Source organism: Notolabrus celidotus, chromosome 21 (genome assembly GCF_009762535.1).
Source record: "Notolabrus celidotus isolate fNotCel1 chromosome 21, fNotCel1.pri, whole genome shotgun sequence".
NCBI classification, from domain to species: domain Eukaryota; kingdom Metazoa; phylum Chordata; class Actinopteri; order Labriformes; family Labridae; genus Notolabrus; species Notolabrus celidotus.
The window spans coordinates 13,476,314-13,502,927 of NC_048292.1; the positions used below are offsets into that span (position 1 = coordinate 13,476,314).

At 37.7% G+C, this 26,614-nt stretch overlaps 3 protein-coding genes across 4 annotated transcripts in view; 2 read left to right on the forward strand and 1 right to left on the reverse strand.

Annotated features, from left to right (window-relative positions):
• Nucleotides 1-4,772: 4,772 nt before the first annotated feature.
• LOC117804726 (bcl-2-like protein 13) lies at nt 4,773-10,541 on the reverse strand. Its single transcript, XM_034673061.1, has 2 exons — nt 10,391-10,541; nt 4,773-5,972 (listed from the first exon to the last, which is right to left on the reverse strand). The coding sequence occupies exon 2, from the start codon at nt 5,871-5,873 to the stop codon at nt 5,076-5,078; it is 798 nt and encodes a 265-aa protein (XP_034528952.1). The 5' UTR covers nt 5,874-5,972; nt 10,391-10,541; the 3' UTR covers nt 4,773-5,075.
• Nucleotides 10,542-13,049: 2,508 nt separating this feature from the next.
• On the forward strand, nt 13,050-21,141 carry atp6v1e1b (ATPase H+ transporting V1 subunit E1b). The gene is made up of 10 exons (XM_034673062.1): nt 13,050-13,184; nt 13,304-13,365; nt 14,709-14,774; nt 16,767-16,876; nt 17,093-17,159; nt 17,292-17,381; nt 18,976-19,044; nt 19,173-19,267; nt 19,360-19,447; nt 20,451-21,141. The coding sequence occupies exons 2-10, from the start codon at nt 13,333-13,335 to the stop codon at nt 20,511-20,513; spliced, it is 681 nt and encodes a 226-aa protein (XP_034528953.1). The 5' UTR covers nt 13,050-13,184; nt 13,304-13,332; the 3' UTR covers nt 20,514-21,141.
• A 281-nt stretch (nt 21,142-21,422) lies between these two features.
• ada2b (adenosine deaminase 2b) overlaps nt 21,423-26,614 on the forward strand; it is a 15,469-nt gene continuing 10,277 nt past the window's right edge. Inside the window, exons 1-7 of one of the 2 annotated variants that reach the window (XM_034673172.1) lie at nt 21,428-21,463; nt 21,799-21,875; nt 21,963-22,173; nt 23,274-23,493; nt 23,585-23,795; nt 23,938-24,065; nt 25,400-25,490. In XM_034673172.1, coding sequence (XP_034529063.1) covers nt 21,873-21,875; nt 21,963-22,173; nt 23,274-23,493; nt 23,585-23,795; nt 23,938-24,065; nt 25,400-25,490 — 864 coding nt within the window. In that variant the 5' untranslated portion in view covers nt 21,428-21,463; nt 21,799-21,872. Of the gene's footprint in view, nt 21,464-21,798; nt 22,174-23,273; nt 23,494-23,584; nt 23,796-23,937; nt 24,066-25,399; nt 25,491-26,614 lie in introns of both variants that reach the window. The other variant, XM_034673171.1, reaches the window with a different exon arrangement.

The following is a 26,614-nucleotide window of genomic DNA, read 5'->3' on the forward strand; positions in this document are numbered from 1 at the left end:
AAAGCATCAGTTTCAGTCTCGGGTGGTCTTAAGAGTCCTGGATTAATGACAGTTACTTGGCACAGATTTAGAGCAGCCTCAGCCACTACTAGCCCCAATCACTACAAATCAACTCTAACAGTTAGCCGAGTAATAACAGCAACAATGTTAAAATTTGCAACCTTTGACTCTTTTGTGTTTAAAGTGTTTAACTTGCACAGCTCTAAGGAGAAGCAGAGCTGACTGTGGAATCACAGAGACTATTATATAACTGTGTAAATAAATTCTCTTGTAGTCAATGGTTTGTGTTTACTTGTCTTCACTTGGTAGCTGGGACTTAAGCAGAAGTGAACAGGTGACAGGACCAGCGTACAAAGACCCAAACACTCGACTCAGAAAAATGGTAATCTCTTTAATAGAGTGGATACAGGAACAAAAAATCGCAGCCACGATGGTACTACACAAAAAAACACAAGTGGAAACAATGAGGGGCAGGGACAACAATCACCACGGAGGAGAAACACCAGGGCAGGGAGTGAAGTTGCCTGAAACGAGAGGAGAGACGTGACTACAAAATAAAAGTGGACATGACAAACATGAAGACATGACATGGTGATATAAGTGACTGTGCTGTTGGAAAATGCGGCTCCTGCAGCGTTGCATCTTCACATGCCTCGGCTGCACCAGCGCAATAATTCATCGGCCTTTTGGCTTCATATCTCACTGTTGCCCGTTCTATATATACAGTCTATGGGTGAGACTAGATCCTTTTTATGGATTCTTACTACGGAAACCACCTGCTCACTATACACAACCTTTACCTTTACGTGTCATTTTACATACCACGGTATTGTGGTTTGTGGGATTTTGTTCCGTCTTAGTTTAATCAGTACTATTCCATTCTTTCCAACTTCCATGTTGTGTTCTGCTTTTTTTAAATCTATCTATCTATCTATCTATCTATCTATCTATCTATCTATCTATCTATCTATCTATCTATCTATCTATCTATCTATCTATCTATCTATCTATCTATCTATCTGTCTATCTGTCTGTCTGTCTGTCTGTCTGTCTGTCTGTCTGTCTGTCTGTCTGTCTGTCTGTCTGTCTGTCTGTCTATCTATCTATCTATCTATCTATCTATCTATCTATCTATCTATCTATCTGTCTATCTATCTGTCTATCTATCTATCTATCTATCTATCTATCTATCTATCTATCTATCTATCTGTCTATCTATCTATCTATCTATCTATCTATCTATCTATCTATTTGTATAAAATCTTAATTTCATTCTAGTTTTTAAAGATATATCACTATAATCTGATTATAATAGTGTTTCCATGCCTTTTTTATGTGGTCAGGAGTGTGTGTGTGTGTGGAGAGGAAAGAAAGCAGAGTAGTTACAGGTCTGTGTCTGGTTTGTCTGTGAAGATGGTACAGTATATTTTCAGTCTGCAGACTCACTGCAGCTTTATCTTTCCAAACAAAGAAGCACTTTCCTTCCCCTTCTCGGTTCAATAGCTGCGTGTGTGTTGGCACTGATGTTGGAACAGCAGACTGACCACAGCACAGTCAACACTATTGTTCTTCTTTATTTACTGGTACTCGATGAAAATCAAGAAGTGTTAAACCAGTGGTACACAATGATACTGGATCAGGCTGCATGCTGGTGTGACCACAGAGTTATAATCTTTATCTGTGAGATCATGTTTTATGTGCAGGGGGGGAGCATCAGAGGAAAAGTGGAGCATGGTGTTGTTTACTGGCTGCTTCACATTGTTTTACATACATATTCTGAAACATGATTTATAATTCAAAATTTCTAATCCCAGTAGAGTGCACTAAGCTTTGTGAAAGTTGCATATAAACTTTAATGAATCTATTTTGTCCTGTCCAGTTAAAGATAGAGTTTGAAGAATCTTTTTTGTGTGCAGATAATAGGCTCAAACGTTACAGTTTTTCTCAGTCGCTTTAGTACATTTCTCAGATCAGAATTGAAATTCTCAAAACTACTTGTTCAATCTTCACATCATTGCGTCACTTGTGCACATCAAAACAACAGTTTCTCATTTCTTTGAAAAAGTTGCAAATGCTTTGGTACATCCATGCAAATGATTATGTACAATTCTCTGCTGTTTCACACATTATCAGTTGCTTATGTCATGTTGATCAAAATCTATTATAATGGGTCTCTGTTAAATAGTCTCACCCTCCACAACATTTAGGCATTAGTTCATCGCACAAGTCTTCACATGCAAAATGGTTGAACATGTTGTCAGAATATGTCATTCATATTTCTGAACATTTCCATCAGACTTTTTTTCTAAATCTGTCCTGAAATGGTAAATTGCTCTGAGGTGAATCTTGACTTTCTCTAATCAAGGGAAATGTGGGAAGCATTAGATCAACCAGTTTTCTGAAATAGCTCAAAGGTGCATCTCATGAACCATCAACTGGCAAGTATATATATAGCCGGAGCACAACACAATGTTACAATGTCTGACAATGGAAGGACAAGGAATTTGACTTGGTCAACGGCCAGAGAGAAGAAGAAGAGGAAGAGGTGTGAGGCTGCGTGGTGGAGGAGTTGGGAGGCAAAACAGAGGAAGAGGCAGAGGACACCTTAGTGTATTGTGGCTCTTATGAGTTAAGAGTCACAATACACTAAGGTGTAACTTACAATTTACAATAACTGTCATCAAAACTTTAGCCATAGTTTACATCAGAACGTCCCTCCAGAGTACAGTTATATTGACAACATGACTAAGCAATTTGACTGTCTTATCCGTACACAATGACATAAGGACTTGCCACTCTGATGGCACTGACATGTTCATTGACACAGATATTTACTTTTGAGAGATGAACTAAGGATTTTGAGCAATATACTGGCTTTTGCAGGTAATCAATGGTGTTTTGCTATTTGTATGAATTGCTTTTGAGAAATGTACTTACTGTTTTGCAAATGTCAAGGAAGATTAAAAAAATGTACCAAAGCGACTGAGAAAAACTGTAATACTTTGAAGTAAAACTGTGTGTTCTGACTCTGTTCTCCTGAGGTTCATGTTGGTGTTCATTGCTAAATGACTGAAATGTGGCTCACTGACCAGCAGATGGCAGGACAGAGCAGTAAACCAAACACATGACACTTGTTGAAAACACTCCTGTAACTGTAAGTAAAGAAGAGCTCTGTATTTACTGTATAACTCACTCATAATGACTACAAAGCAAAAAAAAAAAACATACATGTAAAAAGCTGGATAAAGAATCAATCTGCTTTGCTGTTTGATCATTTCTTGTGTGTGTTTAAATTGTTTGTTCTTCTTGCACAGGGGGTTCAAAGGTCAGGGCTCATACTGGTAGTGATGGTAGGGTTTCATACCCTGCTAAGGTCCACATGAGCATAATATGTGTTTAACACCATCAATTGTAAACAAAGCAAGTGGGCTGCATTGTTTCGGATGATTAATAGATATGAGTTTGAAGGCCTATCACGTGCCGGAGCACTGTTCAAAGCTTTAAAACATGGTTGGGACGGCTGTCGTGAAGAGTTATTTGGAATGAGATGTGGCAGCCTTCTTAAAGTGTCAAAGACAACTTGTAGGCAAGCATACTAATAAAAGTATGTTTTGAAAATTGCATCTTTGATTAATAAAGATGAAAATAAGCAATTCCTATTCAAAAAGGGAGTTCCTCAAGGTTCTGTTCTTGGACCAGTGTTGATCACCTTTTAAGATGTGCAATATTGGGGGCCTAGCAGTTTAAGCACAGGCCCCATATTCAGAGGCTGTAGTCCTTGTTGCAGTGGTTGAAGGTTCCACTCCTGGCCTTGACCATTTGCTGCATGTCTTCCCCCTCTCTCTGCTATCCACATTTCTTGTCTCTGCCCCAAAATATAACTTTAAAATGTACAATATCACCTCCTGAATGTGCACCTGTAAAACGTATATTAATGCTTATGATGTTGTCCTTTATCAGGGCCTGTGTCCACTACTAAGTTTGGCCTCAGCAGTTTTTTATTGTTGCACTCACAGTGCCCTCAGTTAACAACATGGAGTGGACACAGGCCCTTATTGTCCAGAACCAACTCAAACATACCCTATTACTCTGTCGAATTATCTCCAACGCTGGAATGTACTTAGACTACCATTTAGAATTGCAAACCAGCTTTTGGATGTCAATACTTTTTATTGACTGTGATCAACATAGGGTTTCAAAATTCCAGGAATTTTCAAAGTTGGAAACTTTCCATGGGAATTAACGGGAATTTATGGGAATAAACCAGGAATTTACTAAATTGAAGGTTGGCTCTTAATAAGGAACTTAAATATAGTTGGGGAAAATATATTTTAGTATAATCCTGTCTAAAACAACCAGATTTCATGCAAGTACAGTTGAATATCTATGCTATTCCTCAATCACATGCACATGACACACTGCTTACTGTAGGGCTATTGAGACCACGCCCCCTACATGCACTGATTTCTATTTTGGTTGGATTTCTGCTTATAACAAAACAAATATTTATGCTTGGATATGATACCTTTCCATTAAATTACCCTCAATTCCCAGTTATTTTCCATAATTACCATGGAAAGTTTCTGATTTGGAATATTTCCAAAATTCCCCAGCTTAACTTCCCTTGGAAATTTACCAGAAATGTTCCACCCCTTTGCAAGCCTAGATCAACAAGGGGTCTATAATGTCTGAAAACCAATGTAGCAAGAAGAGGTACTGGTTACTGATTCTGTGAATAAATAAAAGACACAATCACACAGAGAAACTCCAAACATGTTTCAGGATTCTTTAAAATTGTACATGGTTGATTTTACATCGCAGGTTTGCATTTCACTGGCTACGCTTCCTCAGAGATCTATTGTGTACTGAAAGAACCAAGGCCATGAGCTCTGCTGTGAGCTGAGGTAGCACAAAATGAATCAAACGAAGGTGTCTAATAACGACTACAGTATAAAGGTTGCCAGAGAGTAACATCCAGAATTCAGAGACTGAAGTGGAATATTTCTTTTGGAATACATTAAAAAACAAAGACCTGAATGTATGAATGGGTGATGCAGGAGAATAAGGAGATATTTCTACTTTCTGCAGAAGGCAATAGCACCATACGCTACAACTCCTACAACAGCCACTAACGCAGCGCCTCCAAACAGCCGCTTGGTGGAGCTCTGCGGTTTGGTAGTCTTTGGTAGAGGTGAGGGCTGTGGCTCCGACTTTTCTATCGCTACTTCAGAGGTTTCAGTAGAATGTTCCTCCACATCGGAAAGGGGAATCTGTGAGAATTTTAGCTGCTCAGGACTCTCTGTAGGAGGCTCCAACGGTGCAAAGATGAACGGAGGTCGGAGCCCCTCAGTGATGTAAGGCTCTTCAGCTTCAGAGGTTGTGGTTGAAGGGACAGGCGTGGATGTGGTGGAAGGTGGATGGAGCCTGACGATAGGCAGAGGAGGCAGGGCCATCGGGGGGACCACCTGCATGAACTCTGAAGGCTCCTTCTCCAATCGAGGGTCCTCTGCTGACACCAGGAGCCCCTCAGTTTCTGGAGCCTGAAGTTCCCTCGCCTCATTCCTCATCTCACCCAGCTCCTTCTCCCCTCCTAAAACACTCAACACACTCGACTGCAGCTCATCCTCATCCTCCACGTCCTCCACGTCCTCCACGTCCTCCTCTGCCTCCTCGAGCATCTCCGCCTCCTCTCGCTCCAGGTGGACCATGTCAGAGTTAGAGGAGTGGTTCTCCTCCCCGGCCTGAGCCGCTCCGTCGCTGCTGTCCAGGCTCTTAGTGTCCTCGGGGTCCATGTCGCCCATTGTGGACCAGGACTCTGCCAGCAGGCTCTCGCTCTGCCAGGGTCCTGGGCTCTCTGTCTGGGTCAGAGGCATAGCAGCAGGGATTGGGCTGAGGGAGACGACTTCCCTGGATCCTCCGTCCCCCCTCCTGGACTCAGCTGGGGCCTTACCCTCCAGAATGAAGGCTGGTGGCTACGGAGAGAAATTAAGTAGATTATTAAAGCTTAATTTAAGTAAACTTGAAATGGATTATGTGTTTTCACCATCTTTTAATAAAGCAATTATTCTATTTCTGAAGGTTCTAATCCTAAATATCTCCACTGCAAAATGAACTATTCCTTCCAACGTGATTATTTTCATTAGCTCATTCCAAAGAGTCTTTATTACAGATGCTAACAAGGCTAGCCAGTCCGCAACAGCCCAAACAATCCTCCTAAGAGAGTCAGTCTTTTGTTGGTACTGCCTCTACAATGCACCTTTGGGATCTTATAAATGTATTAACAAGCCTCCAAATTGTGGGTTCAATAGTTAAAAATATGCAACATGCTTATTTGTCAACACGTCTGTGAACTCAGTGACGTCAGTGGGCCTGTGGTTGGAAAATGTTGCTCACTTGCTGTTCTGTATTGCTGCAGTTCTGCGACTATCTATAGCCTCGACCTGCATATCTTACTATGTTTAGGCACCATATACATCTCCATCTGTCGCCCAGGAGTGGAAGCTATTCCAATGATTTCACATGACGTGGGAGCTGGAACATGAAATGGAAGTGACTTAATATTATTCTTCTCTAGAACTCTCTAAACCCAACTTTTTTGCCCACACTGAGAGATTAAAAAATGGACCATAAGGGTTAAAAACTCAGATCAACACGAGAATAATTTTCCAGATTATTGATAAGAACTGTGCACACTTTGGTTGCATACAAAAAAATCAAGGTGACCCTCCTCACCCCTTGTGTGCCACGTCTCAGTTTTGATTGCAGAAAGTATTCATGCCCACGCCAGACCCAGAATAGATACTCTCAACACTTGCTCTTCACTATCTGCAACGCTGTATCACGTTCACGACATGTCGCCTGTCTGTGTTTCCTCTGGTTTCAGACACATGTCCTCTAACACAGCTTAACACAGTCAGAATTTCATTTGATCATTCCTACAAGGTCCTGGTTTTTCTAAATTAATTAAGTCCCTTATCAGGACAACTTTTTTCACTTATTATTCTCAACTTGTGTACAGGGGCCTGTCAAGACTTTTTTTGACTGGGGTGGCATTAAGGTTATGCACATATAACCACGAATGAACAACATTTATTTACACTTTCCATCTCCGCTAAAAATACCTACTTCATTCTTTGAGAACTGAAAAAGAAAAAGTTTGTCAAAATTCATAATTTAGAGAATTTGAAATAACATTTTTATGAATGTTTCCGCACCAAAACACTTTCTATAAATGTATTTTCAACAGTAAGACAAAGTGCAGAATTTTGCGATACATTTTTAATGAATTGATTCCTTTCCTACACAAAATGTTCTATTAAATAAATGATTTTTTATAAGTATCTTTCTACAATTTGAAGTCCCAACAAAAAGGAACTTGATTCATTTAAATGCTAAGAAAAGCCGCCAATTAAAGCACAGTCAAATACTTGATTTGAAAGCAAGTCTTGTCATCGTTTATGAACAAACAAACAAAAAGATTTGGGACTTCTTTAAAGTAACATTGTAGGTGCTGGCTGCCCCGCCCCCATGTGTCTGAATACAATAACAGAGCAGGAGCCATCGCCTGCAGCGACACGCAGCAACACACTGCCAGTCTGGAAATGCACTAAAACAACTTATGTCACATGTACAGGTGATGTTATGTAAAAAAAAAAACATCACCTCGTCAAAAATATGTTATTTCATTGGTAACCCCCAGAAATGATCTCACAACCCCTGATGAGGTTAGGACCCTAAAGTGGGGATCATTTTTCCAAAGGGATGAATAAATGTATAATAATCTGTGAACTTTATGCAGTTTGGAAACAAATACCTCTCTAAAGCACAATGCATGCTGGGTACTTTGCTGGGTCCAAAGTAAATCTTTAGTTTCATAATTCTTCAGTAATCTTGTTTTTAGTCAGTTTTCCTAGGAGTCTTTTGCTCCTTATGCATTTTTTGATACTGATGTAAGTTTTTTGTGGTTAAAAAATGCTTCTTTATTTAGTTTTTTTTAATTTTTATAAAGTCTCAACTGGGATTTTTGTAAATTTCATCAGAAAGCCCTTTTTCTATGAAGAGAAAGCTTCCAAAGGAGGGCTAGAATATCTGTTGAGTTTATACTGAACTTAAAATGTAACCTTTGAATCTAAAACCAACAGAAAGTTTGGAAAGTTTGATTTACAAAAAAATGTTTCACTGCACATTAGAAAAGATTTTTCATCTTTCTGTCACAACTGCTTGAAACAGTTTTAAGAAAATACCTGTCGATCTAGTGCCTGATGTGCAGGGTGTGTCCAGGCTGTTCTGACTAAGGTGGTCTAGCTGCGGCCTTACTTTATGCAAGGGGAGGTATGAAATATGTGTGCTACACACAAATAAACAGCTTTTATTTACCGCTCCTGTAAAGCATCATACAAATATTATATTGCGGTGTATAATCTTTTAACTTTAAAAACTAACAACAGAAGGGCAGCACATAAATCCTCTAAGCTCCAGCAATACATGCATTGCATTTCAAATGTTTGCAATTAACATATTTTAACAGTAAAGTCTGCTTTAAACTTCTGTATTGACCCTATGCTATGTAGCCTCTGACATCATGAGCCCCACATATTTGTGCACAGGAGTGTTTATGTCACTCTGCAATTCTCCTCCCAAACACTAGGTGGCGGTGTGATTTGTATGCTGGTCATACTGCCATATTAAGCACAGGACACCATGGAAACTTAATAGGAGCAAATTATATTGGAGTTGCAGCTGATAAATGTCGAGCAGTGGTTGATCGTCCTGCAATTACTGCAAAGATGAAAAAGGAAGTGATATTGGATGTGGGACCTATGTGTGCCGTACAATGTTTATTAAGCAGGAAAAACTATGCTACCCAGTGGACCAATCACATGGCTTGCAGTGTGCGTAGTTACATTTGTAATGTGGAGGTTACACAAATACAAACTATCAGCCTGTTGCAATATGGTCCAAACTGTTGTTTTAACATAAGCCCCGCCTCTTACAAGCAAATAGCCAATCACAGTTGTTTCTGACGTCTCACTCCTCTTTCAATCTTTAATCCTGTCTGGAAAAAAATGACAGAACATATCCTCTCAGCATTGGCCTGGAAAATAATTTCCAACATGTAGTGCACATGATGATTAGATATTGAAATTGCAGTGCATTATTGTTAACTTTACGTCTTATGTTAGAGGCACAAAATCCTAAGATTTCCCTGTTGTGGGATCAATTAAGGCACATCTGATCATTTCTTATCTTACAACATCTTGTGCCCTAAAATGTTCTTGTGTGCTGAGGTCTCTATGAGAAATGTAATGTATAAACTTGTCACATCAGAATCAAACATTTGTTCAGGAATTTGTGGTAAAATTTATATTATTTTAACAACATTTTTTTGGGCCAGTTGGTACGGACTGCTTCTAGTCATACAAACATAAATCTGAAGTTTTAGATTCAAATTTCCTTTCCCCCCCATCCACATCTCTTAATGTAGTCATTTTACAAAACACTCTTTTTTTTGCTCGGCCTCGCAGGGGAAAAGCAAACATACTCTGTTTTCTGCAATAAACCTTCTCACTCTGAGTCAAGTAGCAGGATAAAATCAATAAAAAGGCTTATGAGGTCTTTATCGAATATTTCAGTTCACAATGGTGCATTTAAAGAGCTAAATCAGCTCATTAATTGTGAGCAAAGTGTGTTTTCAACGCTCAGACTTGCATTTCCTTTCGAATGTTCGTCTATGTTGTGATTGATTCTCTCTTGCTGTCATGTCTGAAATCCTCAAATTGTGTCACTCCACCTTTGAAGTGAGCAGACCTGATCAGACGCCTCCAGACGTCACTGATTTAATGACACTGGCTGACTGATTTAATGAGACTTTTGAAGCCCTCTTTCTGTTGTGACACTGAAACTTTAAAGCATTTGTGCCTTCTCAGAAATTAATCAATCTTCTCCACCATTGGATCCTCCTCTGCTTCATCGGCCTACTTCAGTAATTGGATTCCCAATGATCCTATCGCAGCAGTCACAGTCTGCCACTGAGGTGAATGATCGGGAGATTTAGAGCAATCTTTCTGTGCTAATCAGACACCAGATCTTGAAAATGTCAGCTTTCAGTGTAAAAGTTAGAGGGGGTTGGTTGATAGTACAAAACATGGGAGCCTCTCTGTTGTGTGTTAAGTGAGATTTGCCCTTGACAACATCAGAGTGACCCATAATGACCCCTGTAGCACTGACATGTTCACAGATAACACACTTTTAACAAAGAGAGGCACACAAAGGCCCAAACAATTAAATCACACTCTTGATTTAAGGCATAGTTTGCATTCTTTCCTAACTTCTTTTCCTTAAAACTTTCATTCATGGGAGAAAAAGGAAGCAAATGAAGTGTCCTGCATACCTGCGTCCTCTTGGCGCAGTGCTGAAGGAGCTGCTCGAAGAGAAGATCAAAGGGAGATGTGCGCTCAAACTTGAAGCCACAACACAACAGGAAGGCAGAAATGCATGCTGGAGCTGCCACAGGAGTAACAAGGTGGACAAGCTGTGCAAAAATCTCTCCCTCTCTCCCTCCCTCCCTCCCTCTCTCACCCTCTCACCCTCCCCACCTCCCAAATCCATGACATAACACTTGGCTGGAGAGCAGTCAATGGTGACTTTGCTGTGAGACAGATAATGTGAATCAAAGAGAATAAGTGTTAAATCTTCTGAATCAGACTTAACTCTGTGTGTCTGGGGTCAATAGAGGTCAGGGGGGTTGTGTTTCATCCGTGTAAACAATAAACTGAGGTTACATGTTCATTGTCCAAACAAGCAGATTATCAGTGAGTCCTCGGTGTGCTCAGTGACACAGAGTGGAAAACATGTGTCAGGCTGTGAGAGGGTCTATTTCTAAAGCTGAACTTTCCAAGTTCTACTTCCCTCTGCTGGAGAGACAAGTTACCAGACTGGAAGCTATGCCAGGAGGGTTTAATGAGGTAAATAGAAGCTTCAACCAGTCACTTTAAAACCTTTGACCTGACCTGCTGCTATCTGCCCAGAGAGACCATGTGATTTATTATGTATTTTATGTTCCCTCCTCCATTTCATTCTGTCCTCTTTCTGTGCAGTATCAAACTTTGGATCAGCTGTTCTGTGTTCAGTGCTACATAAATACACCTGAGTCACACTTTTGCTGTAGAGACAGAACCAGGGTTAAAAATAACACAGTAATGAATTTACGTTTTCAGCCACAAAAGCAACACAAGAGATGAGATTTTAAACAAAATTTGTTTAAAATAATAAGAATTAATATGAGCTCCATGGTCATGTCACTCATGTTTGACTCATAGTCTTTTTTCTGTATTTTTCCTACAAAACCTCTTAGTTATATTCAGCTCCTTAATAAATAAACTTGTGCTTTACTTTTTGTACAATTATTGTTGAAATATACGGAAGCCCATAAAGTACATAATTAAATACATTTTATTTTCTCTGTTTTCTCAAGATCTCAACTTATTTTTCGTTATCTCAAGATAACAAGCTTTGTTTTCTCGAGATTAACGAGCAAAACAAGTCGATATGACAAGTAAACTGACAAAATAAAATTGTATTTAATCATGTTCTTTACTACTAAGAAATAAAAGGAGCTCTTTTAAACATAATCAAGTAACTTCAGTTGATAAAGGACTGTTTTCAGTTTCTTTAATTGTTTGGGTTTTTTTCACAACCATTGTTTAGAAAATTTTGCCTCATTGAAGAATAAAAAGACATTTTGTTACAAGACATTTATTTTACAGTTTGAAGATCAAAAACACAAAAAACGACCTTCGTTCTCTGTATAAAAGGAGGTAAATGATGCCATTATCGTATAAGTTGAGAAAAATAAGTCGAGATCTCGACAAGGAGAAAATTAATCTTGAGAAAACTGAGAAATTTTTCAGTTTTTTAATAATGGCCCGTAGAAAGAGAATGTTACAATGTTACAATGTTACAATGTCATTTAGCAGACGCTTTTATCCAAAGCGACGTACATACGAGAACAAGAACAACACAAGCAAAGATCTAGACAAGAGGAAACAAGATCAGTAAGAGTAACAAAGTGCTTCAAGTCAATTTGGATGCAGGTACTGCCAAACAGTGAAAAGGCAATGCACAAAAGTAAATAAGGAATTTATTTATTTTTTAATATTTTTTAAATAAAATAAGGAACATCTACAATGAAGCAACCAAACCATTTAAGACCTTCCATTATCATCATCAACAATTAACATCACCACACTAATGACCAAAGTACCAAGTGCTGGGTCACTCAAGACCTGAACACAGATTCCCAGAGTAGAGCAGGACAGTGCAAGTCAACTGTAGCTGAAGACATGATCTGCCACTGGGGACAACAGTGGAGAATAGTCTAGCTAAGTGCATAGTGCTTCCTAAAGAGCTGGGTCTTTAGCTGTCTTTTGAAAGTAGAGAGGGACTCTGCAGATCGAATGAAGTTGGCCAATTCATTCCACCATTTAGGGACAACAGAAGAGAGGAGTCGAGCTAGTGATTTTGAGGCCTTATGTGCTGGAAGTACTAGGAGCTTTTCAGAGAATGTTCCCTTTGAATTATAAATTACACTTTTATAAAATGATTACGTGTATTTGTGGTATAATTTAAAAAAACAAACTGTTTCTTCAGGACCAGATTTTATAAAGCATAACCTACATCATGTGGTCAACTTAAAAAAAATCAAATATATTTTATTTTTTATTTAATTTCCGTATAAATGAATAATACATTACTAAAAGAAATAATATGAAAATATATATACGAATACGATTAGAATAACACTTTTAATGCGTGACCGACATGGAATATTACAAAACAAATGCGAAGAAATTCCACGTTTTCATTTTTAAAAATCGTGTCAGGTCCGGTCTGAATGCAATGCGATGTGCTGTTAGTATCTTATAAAAAATTTTTAGATTATCGTTTAGGAAATGAGCCCTGAAAATGATCACAAATCCTCTAAAATCACCCGTTATTTAATATTTTCCTGTTTTGTCTTTTTTTTTTCACACCATGATAAGCTCGTCTGTCATCCTCGCACCCTATTGGCTGTTTAACCGGAAGTAAACATCATGTGACGTTCCAAATCAGCTGATCCTCCGTAGACATCTTTACGAGTCACGACTGCGGCGATTAATTCATACCTCTTCTTCTGTGATTTTCAGGTATTTTATCCTCCATTCAGCGCTATAAATACCAAATCTAAACCTTTGTTTGATTATCTACGGTGTCGTTTGTCTTTGAATCTGTAATTAATTGTGTTTTTGTGTTATTTTCATCGCAGGCCCGAGCCTACCTCTGACAGCTGCAACCATGGCGCTGAGCGATGCCGATGTACAGAAGCAGGTAAATGAAGCGTTTTCACCTTGAATAATGACATGTATCACCTCTTTCTCATCTACTAATGTAGTTAATCCTTTTACACTGGTGTGCTTCGTGAGAAAATCCCAGAAGCTGCTTTATTTCCAGGGAGTGTGTGTGTGTCAAACTGAATGACATTGAGAGAGATGCAGTAGGTTAGCATTGATATTAACAGTAATATCAGCCAAAATCAATTGCAGGGTGTAAGTGATGGGTGATTTTGTGCATAAAGATACGAGTTAAAACGAAATAAGCTGTCGTTTTTAATCCACTGTGACATGGAGGCTCTGTCTGTGATAGAGAGGGTCATATTTCTGAATGATCACATGATGAACACATGCCAGGGCTTGATGAGGAACTTGGAGTGAGCCACTGTCTGGACACTACAGTCTATATGGGAAGTCTTAGAAAATACTGGAAATAACCTCCAGGAAGGTGTCTCGTGTAAAACAGCTGAAGATAACTGTGCATACTTTAAAGATATAGTGCTCATAATGTTGTGTAGTATGCAGTGAAACATTCCCCACTACTGTGGGAGAGTGAGTTCACAGCAGGGTGAGGAATACATTCAGGGTTGACATATGGTGTTAAAGAAAGAATGAAGCTTCAAATGGAAGTTTAGTGTTTTTAACCCTGGAACACTATCGCTAACGCCGGGTGGGTTTGTTACCTGGTAAAAAAAGACTTGTCATCAAAATATATCAAAATATGACAATACATGACAAATGAGCATTGTGTTCTTTTATTTTAAACTGTGCCATGTCTAACAAAATGAAAAAAATAATGTATCATGGGGTAACCTATAAAAATACTCCAAAATTACTGAAACATTTGGAATGCAGGACCAAAAATTCCTATAAACAAAAATGATGAAACTGGAAACTTGGTTTTCAGTCCACCTATTCCTTGGACATTTAATAATAATAATAATAATAATAATAATAATAATACATTTTATTTAGTACATTTGATACTTCCCTGGTGAAGGCACAGTCTCCTTGACACACAAACAGCAGCAGGAGTGAGAAAAAAAAATCACTATTGCTGGGTGAGAATCAACCGAATATGTGTGTGTAGGAAAAAGCAGGTTTTGGAGTAGGGAAACACCCACGCCTTCAAAGACGTCAAAGACGATGCTGAAGCTACCCAGGGACCCATGGCATTCAGACAAACGCAACATAATGAAAATCATGTAAATGTGTTTGCTCAGTTGAAAATCCCCCGGCAGTAGTGTTCTAGGGTTAAAAGACCCAAATGATGCTCATGTACATTTTTAAAAAAAAAAGTCTGGTCTCATTTGTATGTGTGTTTCTTTTTCCTCTCTGCAGATCAAGCACATGATGGCCTTCATTGAGCAGGAGGCCAATGAGAAGGCGGAAGAAATTGATGCAAAGGTATAAACACACCCAGTAAAATGACAATAATAGGAAAGTGTTACCGCCCTGTAAATGTTCTGATACAACAGTTTAAAAATACTACAAGCACAATCTCTGCATTCTAAACCTTACCAGAAACAATGTTATACCTTCGTTCAATACATTTTCCTGCTGATCCAATCTGAGATTTTAATCTTAAACCCTAAAGAAGTCAGATTCACCAAATTTAAAGATTCATGGTGTTAAAGAAAATGATTACAAAGTATTATCATCAAGCTAACTGAAGCTAAGTTACAATATCTGCCTCTGAGATGTGGAGATGTATGAAGGAGCAGGAAACGGAGACTCTTAAGAAGAAGTATTGTGATTTTGTATGGAAGATAAGTTCTTATATAAATGTATTATTTTGTAGTTTTTTGGATATTTTATGCATTTAATAAGTTGGTCACTGTAGATAGATGTGTTAAAATAAAGCCTGTCAAACAATACATTATTTTGATAGCGGTCTATAGCTGAATATCAATAGTTATTTAATTTAAAAATTACATTATATTACATTTCAAAACAGTTTTTAATGCCATATAAACAATATAAAACAATTCTTACCTGTGTCCTGATTTTGGAATTAAATGAATGGAATTAATTCTTCCCGAATGTTGATGGGATGCGGTCAGCTGCACCTGTATCCTTAGCTTGTAGGTGTTAGCTTGAACTCGAAGTAGGAAAGGCAAGGCAAGTTAATTTATGTAGCACCATTCATACAAAGAGCAATTGAAAGTGCTTTACAGAGTTAAAAAACAAAAAAAAAAAAACAGTCACAATAAAAAAAAACACAGCAAACTTAAATTTCGTCATCTCACTTGTCAGCTGAGCTATCAGGGAGTAATTTACAGTGAAATAGGTCGTTCAGCTGGATGGTTAATATTCCTCACAGTAGCAGCAGGAAGCAAGAAGACACTCAGTGGCTTGAGAACGGTGTACTGAAAAAAGGAAACAACAAAACAAATAACACACTAACTTCAGACCTGACGGTTGGATTGAACACTGACACTGAAATAAACTCTGACAGCCCTTTTAAAAATGTAACTCAAAGATCTCCTTGAAGGATATTTTCCAGGTTATGTTCAGAGGATACTTAAACCTATGGGGGAATAATGAAAGAATCAACCTCTGTCAATTTGATGTTAATCTACCCTGACTCTGACTTAAGTCTCTGCTTTAATTTAACCTTCTATTTAAACACTGATTGGAATATCCTGAGGTATTATTTAAGGCAAACACAACTAACAAAAAAAAAACTACCACTGCTACGCAGTAAAAAACCTTTCACAAATAATCAGCAAAGTTTTAAAAATGGTCCTCATCATCAGACTTTCTTGGGTGAGAATCGACACTAGAGGGCACCGAAAGCACAGGAAATGCAGCTGAAAATGAAGGCCCATTTTTTCGTGTTCCCCTTGAAACTGAAGGGAATTATTTTACAGCATAGACCAAATTTAAAATTTTAGAATTTAACATTTACTGCTACTTGTTAAGATATTTGTGAGGCATGCATTTGAACACACAAGGCAAACAAGATGTGCTCCGTGCCATCAGTTAAAGTAAAATGTACATTAAATGTAAAGATTTTACTTTTTTTTTTTTTTAGCATTATTAATACATATTATTGGAATGTTGAATTTCATATTTGAAGACCTTAATTTAGGTATTTTTTAATCTATTTGGAGTATTTATCTTTAACAGATCTGTGGTTGCAGCCCCAGTTGTATCTGCATTTTTAAAAAATGTGTTAAAATTGGGCTGTATTTGCAGGGTACATTTAGGGCTACATTCCAATGAGTCCTATTTTTTTAACCCATCACACTTTAAAGACCCTTTTCTTCTATCAGATTTTCGTGAATTAAAGTTTCCTCTAATATCACAAATCAAACAAATGAACTCCTTAAAGATCACAAACACACTGTCACGATGCAGGATTTCTCACTAACTTAACTGTGTCTCCTCCTGCAGGCCGAGGAAGAGTTCAACATAGAGAAGGGCCGCCTGGTGCAGACCCAGAGGCTGAAGATCATGGAGTACTACGAGAAGAAGGAGAAGCAGATCGAACAGCAGAAGAAAATGTGAGTCATGGAGACAAATCACAGGACACACGGAGTCCTCCCCTTTAAGAACAAAGACATATCTGTATGCGTGACACTGAGTTTCCCTAATTCTATTTAGCTGCTTCTTCCCACAATGATTCTATTGTGACCTGGCACCAATCTGTCTCCAGTGTTTCCACACAGACAGACATAGAAATCTAAACAGACTCAATGGTTTTGTGATTTGTTTTACAGCCAAATGTCTAACCTGATGAACCAGGCTCGGCTGAAGGTGCTGAAGGCCCGCGATGATATGATCTCGGTGAGGAGCGCCGTTTTTATCCATACTGTTGCATCTTACCAAATGTTCATGTCAGACTCTGATTGTGTGAATGAGAACAATGAGACACACCTTTGAGAATAAATCAAACATTGTGTGATTGTGTGACCTCAGGAAATGCTGAACGAGGCTCGCCAACGGCTCGCCAACGTCGCAAAAGACCCGGCCAGGTACCCAGCTCTGTTGGATGGACTGATCTTACAGGTTTGTTTTTCACAGCTACTGTATGTTCGGTTCAGAACTTGTGTGTATTAATGCAGTCAAAGGAAAGATTGATGGTTTTCAGGGTATGTTGCTGAATGAAAAAAAGTTGAACAAGCTTTATGGGACAACATGTTTCTTCAATCTCTAGAGATAATTTGATACATCTAAATCAATCACTTGATTCTGTTTCTTAATTTAATTACTTTATCATATCATACTTAGGGAGTAGCACAAGTAAAACAATCATCTAATTTACCTAAAATAAGTGCTTTATTTGTAAAGGTTAAAGTGCTCACATTGAGTCGTTTTAAAGCTACAGTAGGGAGTTTTTAGCGGGTTGTGAAATAGGCTGAAATGAACCCTGATGCCTCTTAACGACCAAACAAAGCGAATCAATCAATCAATCAGTCAATCAATCAGACTTTATTTATAAAGCGCTTTTCATACAATGATAACACGAAGTGCTGTACAAAAAAAAAGAAAAGAAAAAGACCCCCCCGTCCTAATCCCAACCCAGCCCCAACCCCAAAACCAACCCACAATCCTAAGGTTAAGAACACAATATATGCAACAATAATAATAAAAACAATGAAAATAAAATAAATAAATACAAATAAAAAAGAAGTTGCTGAACGAACTGAGGAAACATATCTTATGATACCTTAATGAGGAAACACTCGAGGTAAAATAAGATGTTAAAACTCAACACAGGAAATTAAAATCACCGAAATAAAATATATTTCTAAGATAATAAAACACTAAAATATTAAACCATTACAAGAAAATAATACATGCTATACCTAAAATTAATAGATAAATAAAATAAATTACTGAGATAATAAAACACTAAAATTTTAAACCATAAAAGGAAAATAAGATGCTATACTTAAAAAATTAAAAAAGTGACTAAAATTTGAACTAGATGATAAATAAATAAATAAATAAATAAATACAACTGTTATAAGAATAAAACTCAGTTAATGGCAAGACTAAAAAGGTAGGTCTTCAGACCATCAGAGTAAAGATTGAGTTCAGCTCTAACCTGTCACCTCCCACAAGGTGAAAAACGCTGCACCCCCAAAACATCACCTTTAAATATTTCTACACCTAAGATTCATAGTGAGTTGGCTGTTACAAATTTAACATATAGGTGTTTTTTTTTTGTCAGAGAACACTTCATACACATGTACAGGAGTAGATTCGCAAGAAGGTCATTGCCTTGCTATGTCCACAGGGGGCGCCAAACCAAAAGTTCCCTACAGGAGCTTTAATGTTGCACTTAGGGCGCTGAGCTTGAATATATGTCATTACCTCGTTGTGCGAAGTGAAAGCGAAAGTAAGAAAATAAGCGCTTTGCTGACACCGCACCATCATCAGCACGAAAAAGTAAGCATGAGTCGATTTTCACACGTATTTCAAGGAGAAAAGCTGTCTCATATTCAGACCAATACTGTTATTATTTATATCTGTTATGCAAGGTCGAAATAGGAGCGGTTGCATCAGTATATGTACAGGTATATACATCATACATCAGCAAGGAGGAGGCTGTGATGATATGAGGTCTGATTGTCCAGTCGTTATGTCATCCTAACAGGGATTCTATCAGCTGCTGGAGTCTAAAGTGACCATCCGCTGCCGTAAACAGGACATACAGTTGGTACAGGTAAGATACTTAGTGAATTCCAGATTATTTTGTCCAAAACATCATCAAATGTAGGTACAATCAATCTGTTGAGTTAGGAATCTTGATGTAATCTAGCTTATAATTGTAACATGACTCTCTTCACCCAGGCCTCAATCCAGAGGAACATTCCCATCTATAAAGCAGCCGTGAAGACTAACCTGGAGGTCCGTGTCGACCAGGACAACTTCATCTCACCAGACGTGTAAGCAGAGTCTCATTTGATACATAAATCCGATTTACTCTTGTTAAAATCAATCATGTTTTCTTAATTGACTTTCTCTCATTTTTCCTCAGTTCTGGAGGTGTAGAGATCTATAACGGTGACGGGAAGATCAAGGTGGCCAACACCCTGGAGAGCAGACTGGAGCTTATGGCTCAGCAGGTAGGACGCAGGAGGAAGTCGATGTTATCAGCTGTATGAATGTTATTGCATTAACAAAGTGATCTAAAGGTCTTGATATTCTCAGGGTTGGTATTTTATGTAAATACTCTGAACATAAGAAAAAAGCAAAATAAATTCCTCCTTTAATGAGGAGTGGAGTCTTCAATAAATCAAATCAAGTTAATGTGGCGGTAATAACATTAGTGAAGCATTCAATGAGCTCAAAACTTTATTCCATGAAAAGAGACGCATGTGAATATTCCTTTATTTTTCGTCTCACATTTTAAAGCGTCTAACAGATGCAGATCTGCGTAGAGAATAGAGTTCATTTGTACAATTGAATTACCCTCCATCTTTTCTTTTTAAAGCCACAGTATTCTTCAAACTTAAGGTTTCCGTGTCAAATTGTGGTTAAACAAATTTAAAAAGGACTCCTCCAGAACAAACAACCACTGGTCTTAAATTCAATCAAGTGTTATATAAAGAGTGCTCTTGTCAACAAAAGAAGCTCTCATGTTAGCTGACCTTTAAATCTCCATTTGTCACAAGATGGAGATGTTTTTTTAACGTGTTTGTCTCTCAATTTATTCTCTGGTCCTTTTTTCTTTTGATTTAGTTACACACAACTTATACTCACACACACGTTACCTTTTATACTTTCATTGTGGTTTCAATAAAATCCTTTTAAATGTTTAACCACACCTGCATACATGCTTTTATATTTTCTTAATTTAACTTGTAGTTTTCAGATATTCTGGTTTGTATTTGTAAACAATAAGTAAATGGTGAGAAAAAGTAAGGTGTTATTTAGATAGTTATTTTCTATCAAAAATACCAACATTTTATATTCTTGGCTTCAAATCGTCTTTTGATTTTCCGATTTTGCCTTACAGGAATAGTCTTAACTTTTCTTAAGTGTTACATTAATTCTCAGGTAAATATGAGATGCTTTAAAAACCAAACATTTGCCCTTCTCATGAGCCCTGTGTTTCTGCGTTTCCAGATGATGCCTGAAATCCGAGTGGCTCTCTTCGGCGCCAACCCAAACCGCAAGTTTATGGATTAAATTCATCCGTTGTATCAGAGAAAAAACTCCATCTTTTTATTTTGTATTCCATCACATGAAAGAAGTCATTCCTCTGTCTGTGAATTATCTGATGTGAAAGAGACTCATTGTTGTGTGATGTATTGCTGTATTTTTCTGTGCATCAAGGGACTTCTAGGAGCTGCAACTCAACATTACAGATGTGCATCACATGTTCTGCACAGCTGTAATGACTCGTTTACTCCACTGCTTCTCCTTTGCAGGGGTCTCAGTTTACACCGATTAGTCAGACACGTCGGGATTGGCTGGTTGCTTGACACATTGCTTTCTAATTGGATCAGTTTTCATTACAAACACAACAGCTTTGTCACGGTTTTCCCAGTTTCAATTATCACTACCCCACACCACAAGTTGTATGGGGCATTGTGTTGATAATGGGTATCTGCTTTGACCAATCACAGAGAAATAAAGAAACAGCTTCCTTTATACAAAACTGAAGGGCAGACATGACCTTACAGAGTTAATTTATTGATGTTACATCATTATTCTGTCATGTAGTAAAAACGTGGGAGTTATCATTCCAAAGGGTGTACTGTATGTATATGAGGTTTCCAGATTAAATTATACGTATGTGTGTTTTTTGTTTTCTTTGTTCTTTTCTTTTGTTGATTGTGTTTCAAACTGAAAATGTAATATTGTGGAAATGTAAAACCCAATAAAATATAAATCATTAGTATCATTTCCTGCTCTGTTTTGCTGAGAGATGAACAGTTTTTTTCTCCTTTCACAACACCGGCCATTCATGCTTAACCATTAGTTTATCACATGGTGTTTGTCAGACAAAAATGCCCCAATTATCCGGTTCCTGCGAGGATTTTGCTGACATGCCAGACAGAAAGCGGAAGTTTATGTGAAAATAGGCAGAGCCTTCTGAGAGACGGCAGAGTGAGGACCTCCGACACAGGACACTTGTAAGTATTGTGTGTTATAAAGTAGTTGGATCTGCGTTTTAGATTTCTGCATCCTTGCGTAGTTTTGGTTAAAGATCAAAGAGTTGTTGACCTCTTTCCTCCACTCATCTCGTGGTTGGTTTTGAGCTAGAAAGCAAAGCAGTCATGTTAAGGCTTCTGAATGGGCTCTGTCAGCACACTAATGCAACCTGAGGAGCATGATATCTTGTTGATGACTTTAAAACAAGTTTGCCAAATTTATTTACCCATTAAAAGAAACTAAAGCAATGTTTCCTACAAGGAGGGAAAGCTAAATGTCATTAGTTTATGTTTACACACTATGTCTTTCTTTACAGAAGTACACACAGTAATCCTGCTCTTGGGACGGGTGTGTTATCATGTTCTAGCACCATCCTGTGGCTTTAAGGACATGGTACTCTCAATTCTCCAGGTTGTGGTCACTTGTGTGTCCCTCCTGTGGTTTATAAGAGTGACTGATGCAATGCCTGACCCCGTTCAGAGGGAGTTGCTGATGCGTCAGGAGGCGTCTCGACAGACTGGGGGCAGAGTGACCCTGACACCAGCTGAACAGAAGATGGATGCTTACCTCCATCAATTAAAGGAGCAGGAGATGAGTGCTGCTCAGTTTCCACCTGCTATGCACTTTTTTAAAGCAAAGCCTCTCATTGAGAAGAGCTCAATCTTCAAACTGCTGCAGAAGATGCCTAAAGGTCAGGAAACAAGCCAACACTTTAACTTTTGAATGTATATATGCTTAAGTACATATTTAGACACTGGAGCAATAGTTTAAATAAGTATGTGGGTATGCTTGTACTCAGAAGAATATAGAGTGGAAATAAGAACGTATATACATTTAAACTTAATTAGCTATGTACTTGCTTAGATATGAAATTGTTAAAAATAAACTTGTAAGAGCATGTACTCGTTAAGTACTCAATCAAGTATGTACTCGTTTAAGAACATACTTAATAGAGTATGTATTTGTTAAGTATGTTCTAAGTAAGTATGCACTTTGAAGTGCAACATGTACATACTTGTTTAAGTACATACTTAATAAAGTATGTACTTGTTCAGTATTTAATTCAACAACTATATACTTAATCAAGTATGTACTTGTAAGTTTGCACGTTTTAAGTATGTACTTTAACAAGTACACTCTTGTTTAACTACATACTTAATCAAGTATGTATGTGTTAAGTATATACTTAGACAAGTGCATACTTGATTTAGTATGTAGTTTTAAGTAGGTAATTAATCAAGTATGTACTTGTAAGTTTGCACGTTTTAAGTATGTATTTGAACAAGTATACTCTTGTTTAACTACATACTTAATCAAGTATGTAGTTAAACAAGTGCCTACTTGATTTAGTATGTAGTTGTAAGTATGTACTTAATCTAGCATGTACTTGTTTATGTACATACTTAAATGTATGTACTTGGTAAAAATGTACTTTTTTAGTATGTAATTAATCAAGTGTGTACTTTTTTAAGTACTTGATCAAATAGGAAGTTGTATAAGTACATAATTAATCACATAGGAACTTGTATAGTATGTGCTCAATTAAGTATGAACTTGTTTAATACTAAATCAATGAAGTACTTGTTTAATATGTACTGTACTTATTAAAGTATATACTTGTTTAAGTGTGTACTAAACAAGTACATGGGTATTTGTTCGCATGTATTCATTCATTTGAGGAAGCATTTATTGATTATTAAATTGAATTATTTTATAATATTTTTTATTTCAGTTAGAAAGCTAATCATGCCATCCTGAGTCTGAGCTTGTATTTCATTTTTTTGGTGACAGGTGCAGCGCTCCACATCCACAAGTCCACTCTAGTCGGTGTCGAGTGGCTGGTGAAAAATGTCACATACAGACCAAACTGCTACATATGCTTCACTTGGGACAACTCGGTCCGTTTCTTCTTCTCTGACCGCCAGCCTTTCCCACGATGGGACTGCTTCTACTGGCAGCTACTGGAGACCTTGAGAGCCAAAACAGGAGATCCTACTGGCTTTGATAACAGGTGGAGTAAAATACTGTCATCTCACAATCAGCTTTAAGTATAGATATAATGGGTAAACTTAACCTGGAATTTGTTTTGGGTTGCTGGCCAGTTTAAAGCAGCACCTCACACTGTTCACTGAGGATCCAGAAGGGGAATACCCAAACCAGGATGTTGTTTGGGAGAAGTTTGAGAAAGCCTTCATTGCAGCTGCAGGGTTAATCACACACACGCCCGTGCTGAGGGACTACTTCTACAGGGGCCTGGAGGAGCTTCGGCATGACAACATCATGTATCTTGAACTGAGAAGCGGTCTCTCAAAGGTTTAGTGTTTATTTTGTTTATCACACCTGATTCCTTTAAAAGCCATAATAGAAGTATCTGTGTCAGTAATGGATGTAGATCTCATATTTCTTTATGTCTAGATTGTGATGGTGTTCATCCACTCTTTGTTTCGTGTTTCAGACATATGAGCTCGACGGAACCATACGCGACAAAGTCTGGACTCTGAAAATCTTTCAAGAAGTTACAAAGAAATTCAAAGCAAATCATCCAGACTTTCTTGGAGCTCGTATGATAATTTCTGTAAACAGGTACTGTATCTTTTGGTTGAAAAAAAAAAATCCACTGGAAAGACATTACATGAAGAAATATTTCCTCTTGTTCCAATGCCCAATGATTCATTATTTGCTTCATTTGAGAGAAAATGTTAAACAATCTGCTAATTTTTCAATAGGTCCTTAATTCAAAAACAGTACAAAAGATATACATGTTGAGGTGTTTCAAAATCACTATTGAGGGCGCAGACTTAGCCTAATGGTTAAGTTGCGCGCCTATGTAGCGGGCGGCCCGGGCTTGATTCCAGCCTGCAGCCCCTTTCCCGCATGTCATTCCCCCACTCTCTCCCACAGATCCCTACTCTATCTACTGTCCTCTCCACTATCAACAAAGGTGTAAAAGCCAAAGATATAACTTTAAAAATCACTATTGACCTGTCCTGAATGATTCTGATACCCCAGGCTCAAGAATTGTGTCAACACTGAAGGAACTCTGACATGAAAACTAGCTAATCACTTCAAAACCAAGCGGCAACCTCCGGTCTAAAAATACGAGTCCAATGTGGAATTGTTAAAAACTGCAGTTCATCGAGGATCCGCTTGAGGCTGGCTCCAGAAGTACCGGAAACCACATACACACCAATTCAAAAAAGCCGATCTTTACAGCAGAAATAAACATGTTTACAGTCTGGTACAAAAGACGAGTGTAGTCTGGATAGCTCATTTCTCGATCGGCACACGCTGTACAGGGGGGGTATTTTTCCAACGTGGGAATTTGGAAGATATTCAGATTATGAGTTTTCCAAAGAGAGACACAGCTGACTTGACTGACAGATGGGAACACTGTAGCTGTTGGCTAGGAGGCTCAAAGCCCACCTCTTTACGTCGCAATCACTCGACAGCAGCAATATGGCTCCCTCCAACGATTGGCCTCAAAACAGTGCTTCAGAAACAGATGGGTGACGTCACGGATACTCATCAAGGTGTTAGTGTATCCACTGGTGTTGTCTTAAGTAGTATCTGAGGCATTTTCGATCCCGATATAGGATCAGGTATCAGATCAGATTTTTAAAATGTTGTAAAATGTACAATAGAAACCTCAAGTTGAAAGTACTTTGAAATAAAGTGTTATAGTCTATATAATGTGTAAAATTTGCTTTGTTGCTGTGTTTGCAACCAATACATCAGCTTATATCCCCGTGCTAGCAAACACTTGATATAGCATAATGAGCATTAATTGCTGAAAAGGATCACAACATTCACATAACACAAACATCACTCTATAAATGTTAAAAGACGCATAGTGGATTCTTTGTTTGTTAATCCTACTAATTAAACATTTCTCTGTGTGTTACCACTTCTTCTTTTAGAGCTTTGGGTGTATCTGAGGTCAAAGCTGCAGTGAAAGAGGCAATTCAGCTCCAAAAGGACTTTCCAGAAGTTGTTGCAGGATTTGATATGGTGAGACATGTCGTGGCATTTGTCTTGTTGGACCTCTTATTCGATTATAACAATAAGCTCTTGCTCAGTTGCAATATGTCATGTTGGCTATGATAGCATAAATTGATTTAGAACTGCTGTGAAGAAATTTAGTTTATGTTGATTTCGGCACCTCTTGTGGACAAAGCAGCACTTGTTGTCTCTTTACTGCGGTGGCCCTGAAGGCCGATATAAGAAATATTTAAAAAGGGCAAAATTAATATCACTTAGTGAAAAAAAATTCAGAACAGAAAATAAATTTCAGAATCACAAAATAAATTTCAAGAAACCGGAAAGGCTAGGACCATGGTACTTGTTTGTGATTGGCTAAACCCAAGTCTCCCAGCATCAGTCATTTATCATTTCCTGTTTACACTGGATACCGCAATTGCAGAGCCAGTGTTAAATTTCAAGTGTTTACCAGGATGGAAGAGGAGCTTGAGTTGATACGCAATACTTCAACCATGGACATATATATAGTATGTGTACAGGAAATGATAAATGGTGATGCCGGACAGATGTGGGATTAGCCAATCACAAACAAGTACCATGGTTCTACCCTTTCCGGTTTCTTGAAATTTATTTTATGATTCTGAATTTCTTTTTGCTAAGTGAAATTAATTTTGCGCTTTTGAAATATTTATTATTACTATTGGCCTTCAGGGCCACCGTACTTTGCTGTTTAGTCCTGTACATGGACAAATATCATTATTATTATTATTATTATTATTATTATTATTATTTTAATCTCTTTATTGGGTTTTTTTCTTTTTCCACATACAAATTGCAAAAGTCTGAGACATTATCATCTATGCCTCAAACTAACATACAAAAAAAAATGTATAAATGAAAACCAAAGGATATACAAAACACAAGTAAAATAAAATAAAATACCCAAACAATAACATATACATTAGATTTAAATAGTAATAATACTACAACATTACAACAATACAACTTGAAGGATGTCAAGTGCCCTAGATTTAGCTAATTTATATTTTTTCATGGGGTTGTTTTTGTTATAGTGGTCTATAAACGGCTGCCATATTGAGTAAAACATATTTATTTTTTCTCTCAGGTAAATTTTATTTTCTCTAACTGCAAAT

Bases quoted from the DNA above. Each gene is read 5' to 3' on its own strand.
- LOC117804726 (XM_034673061.1), bottom strand. From the start codon at position 5,873: ATGCCTCTGACCCAGACAGAGAGCCCAGGACCCTGGCAGAGCGAGAGC.
- atp6v1e1b (XM_034673062.1), top strand. From the start codon at position 13,333: ATGGCGCTGAGCGATGCCGATGTACAGAAGCAG. The intron at 19,045-19,172 runs GTAAGATACTTA...CTCTTCACCCAG, and splicing joins AGGACATACAGTTGGTACAG to GCCTCAATCCAGAGGAACAT. The intron at 19,448-20,450 runs GTAGGACGCAGG...CTGCGTTTCCAG, and splicing joins TGGAGCTTATGGCTCAGCAG to ATGATGCCTGAAATCCGAGT.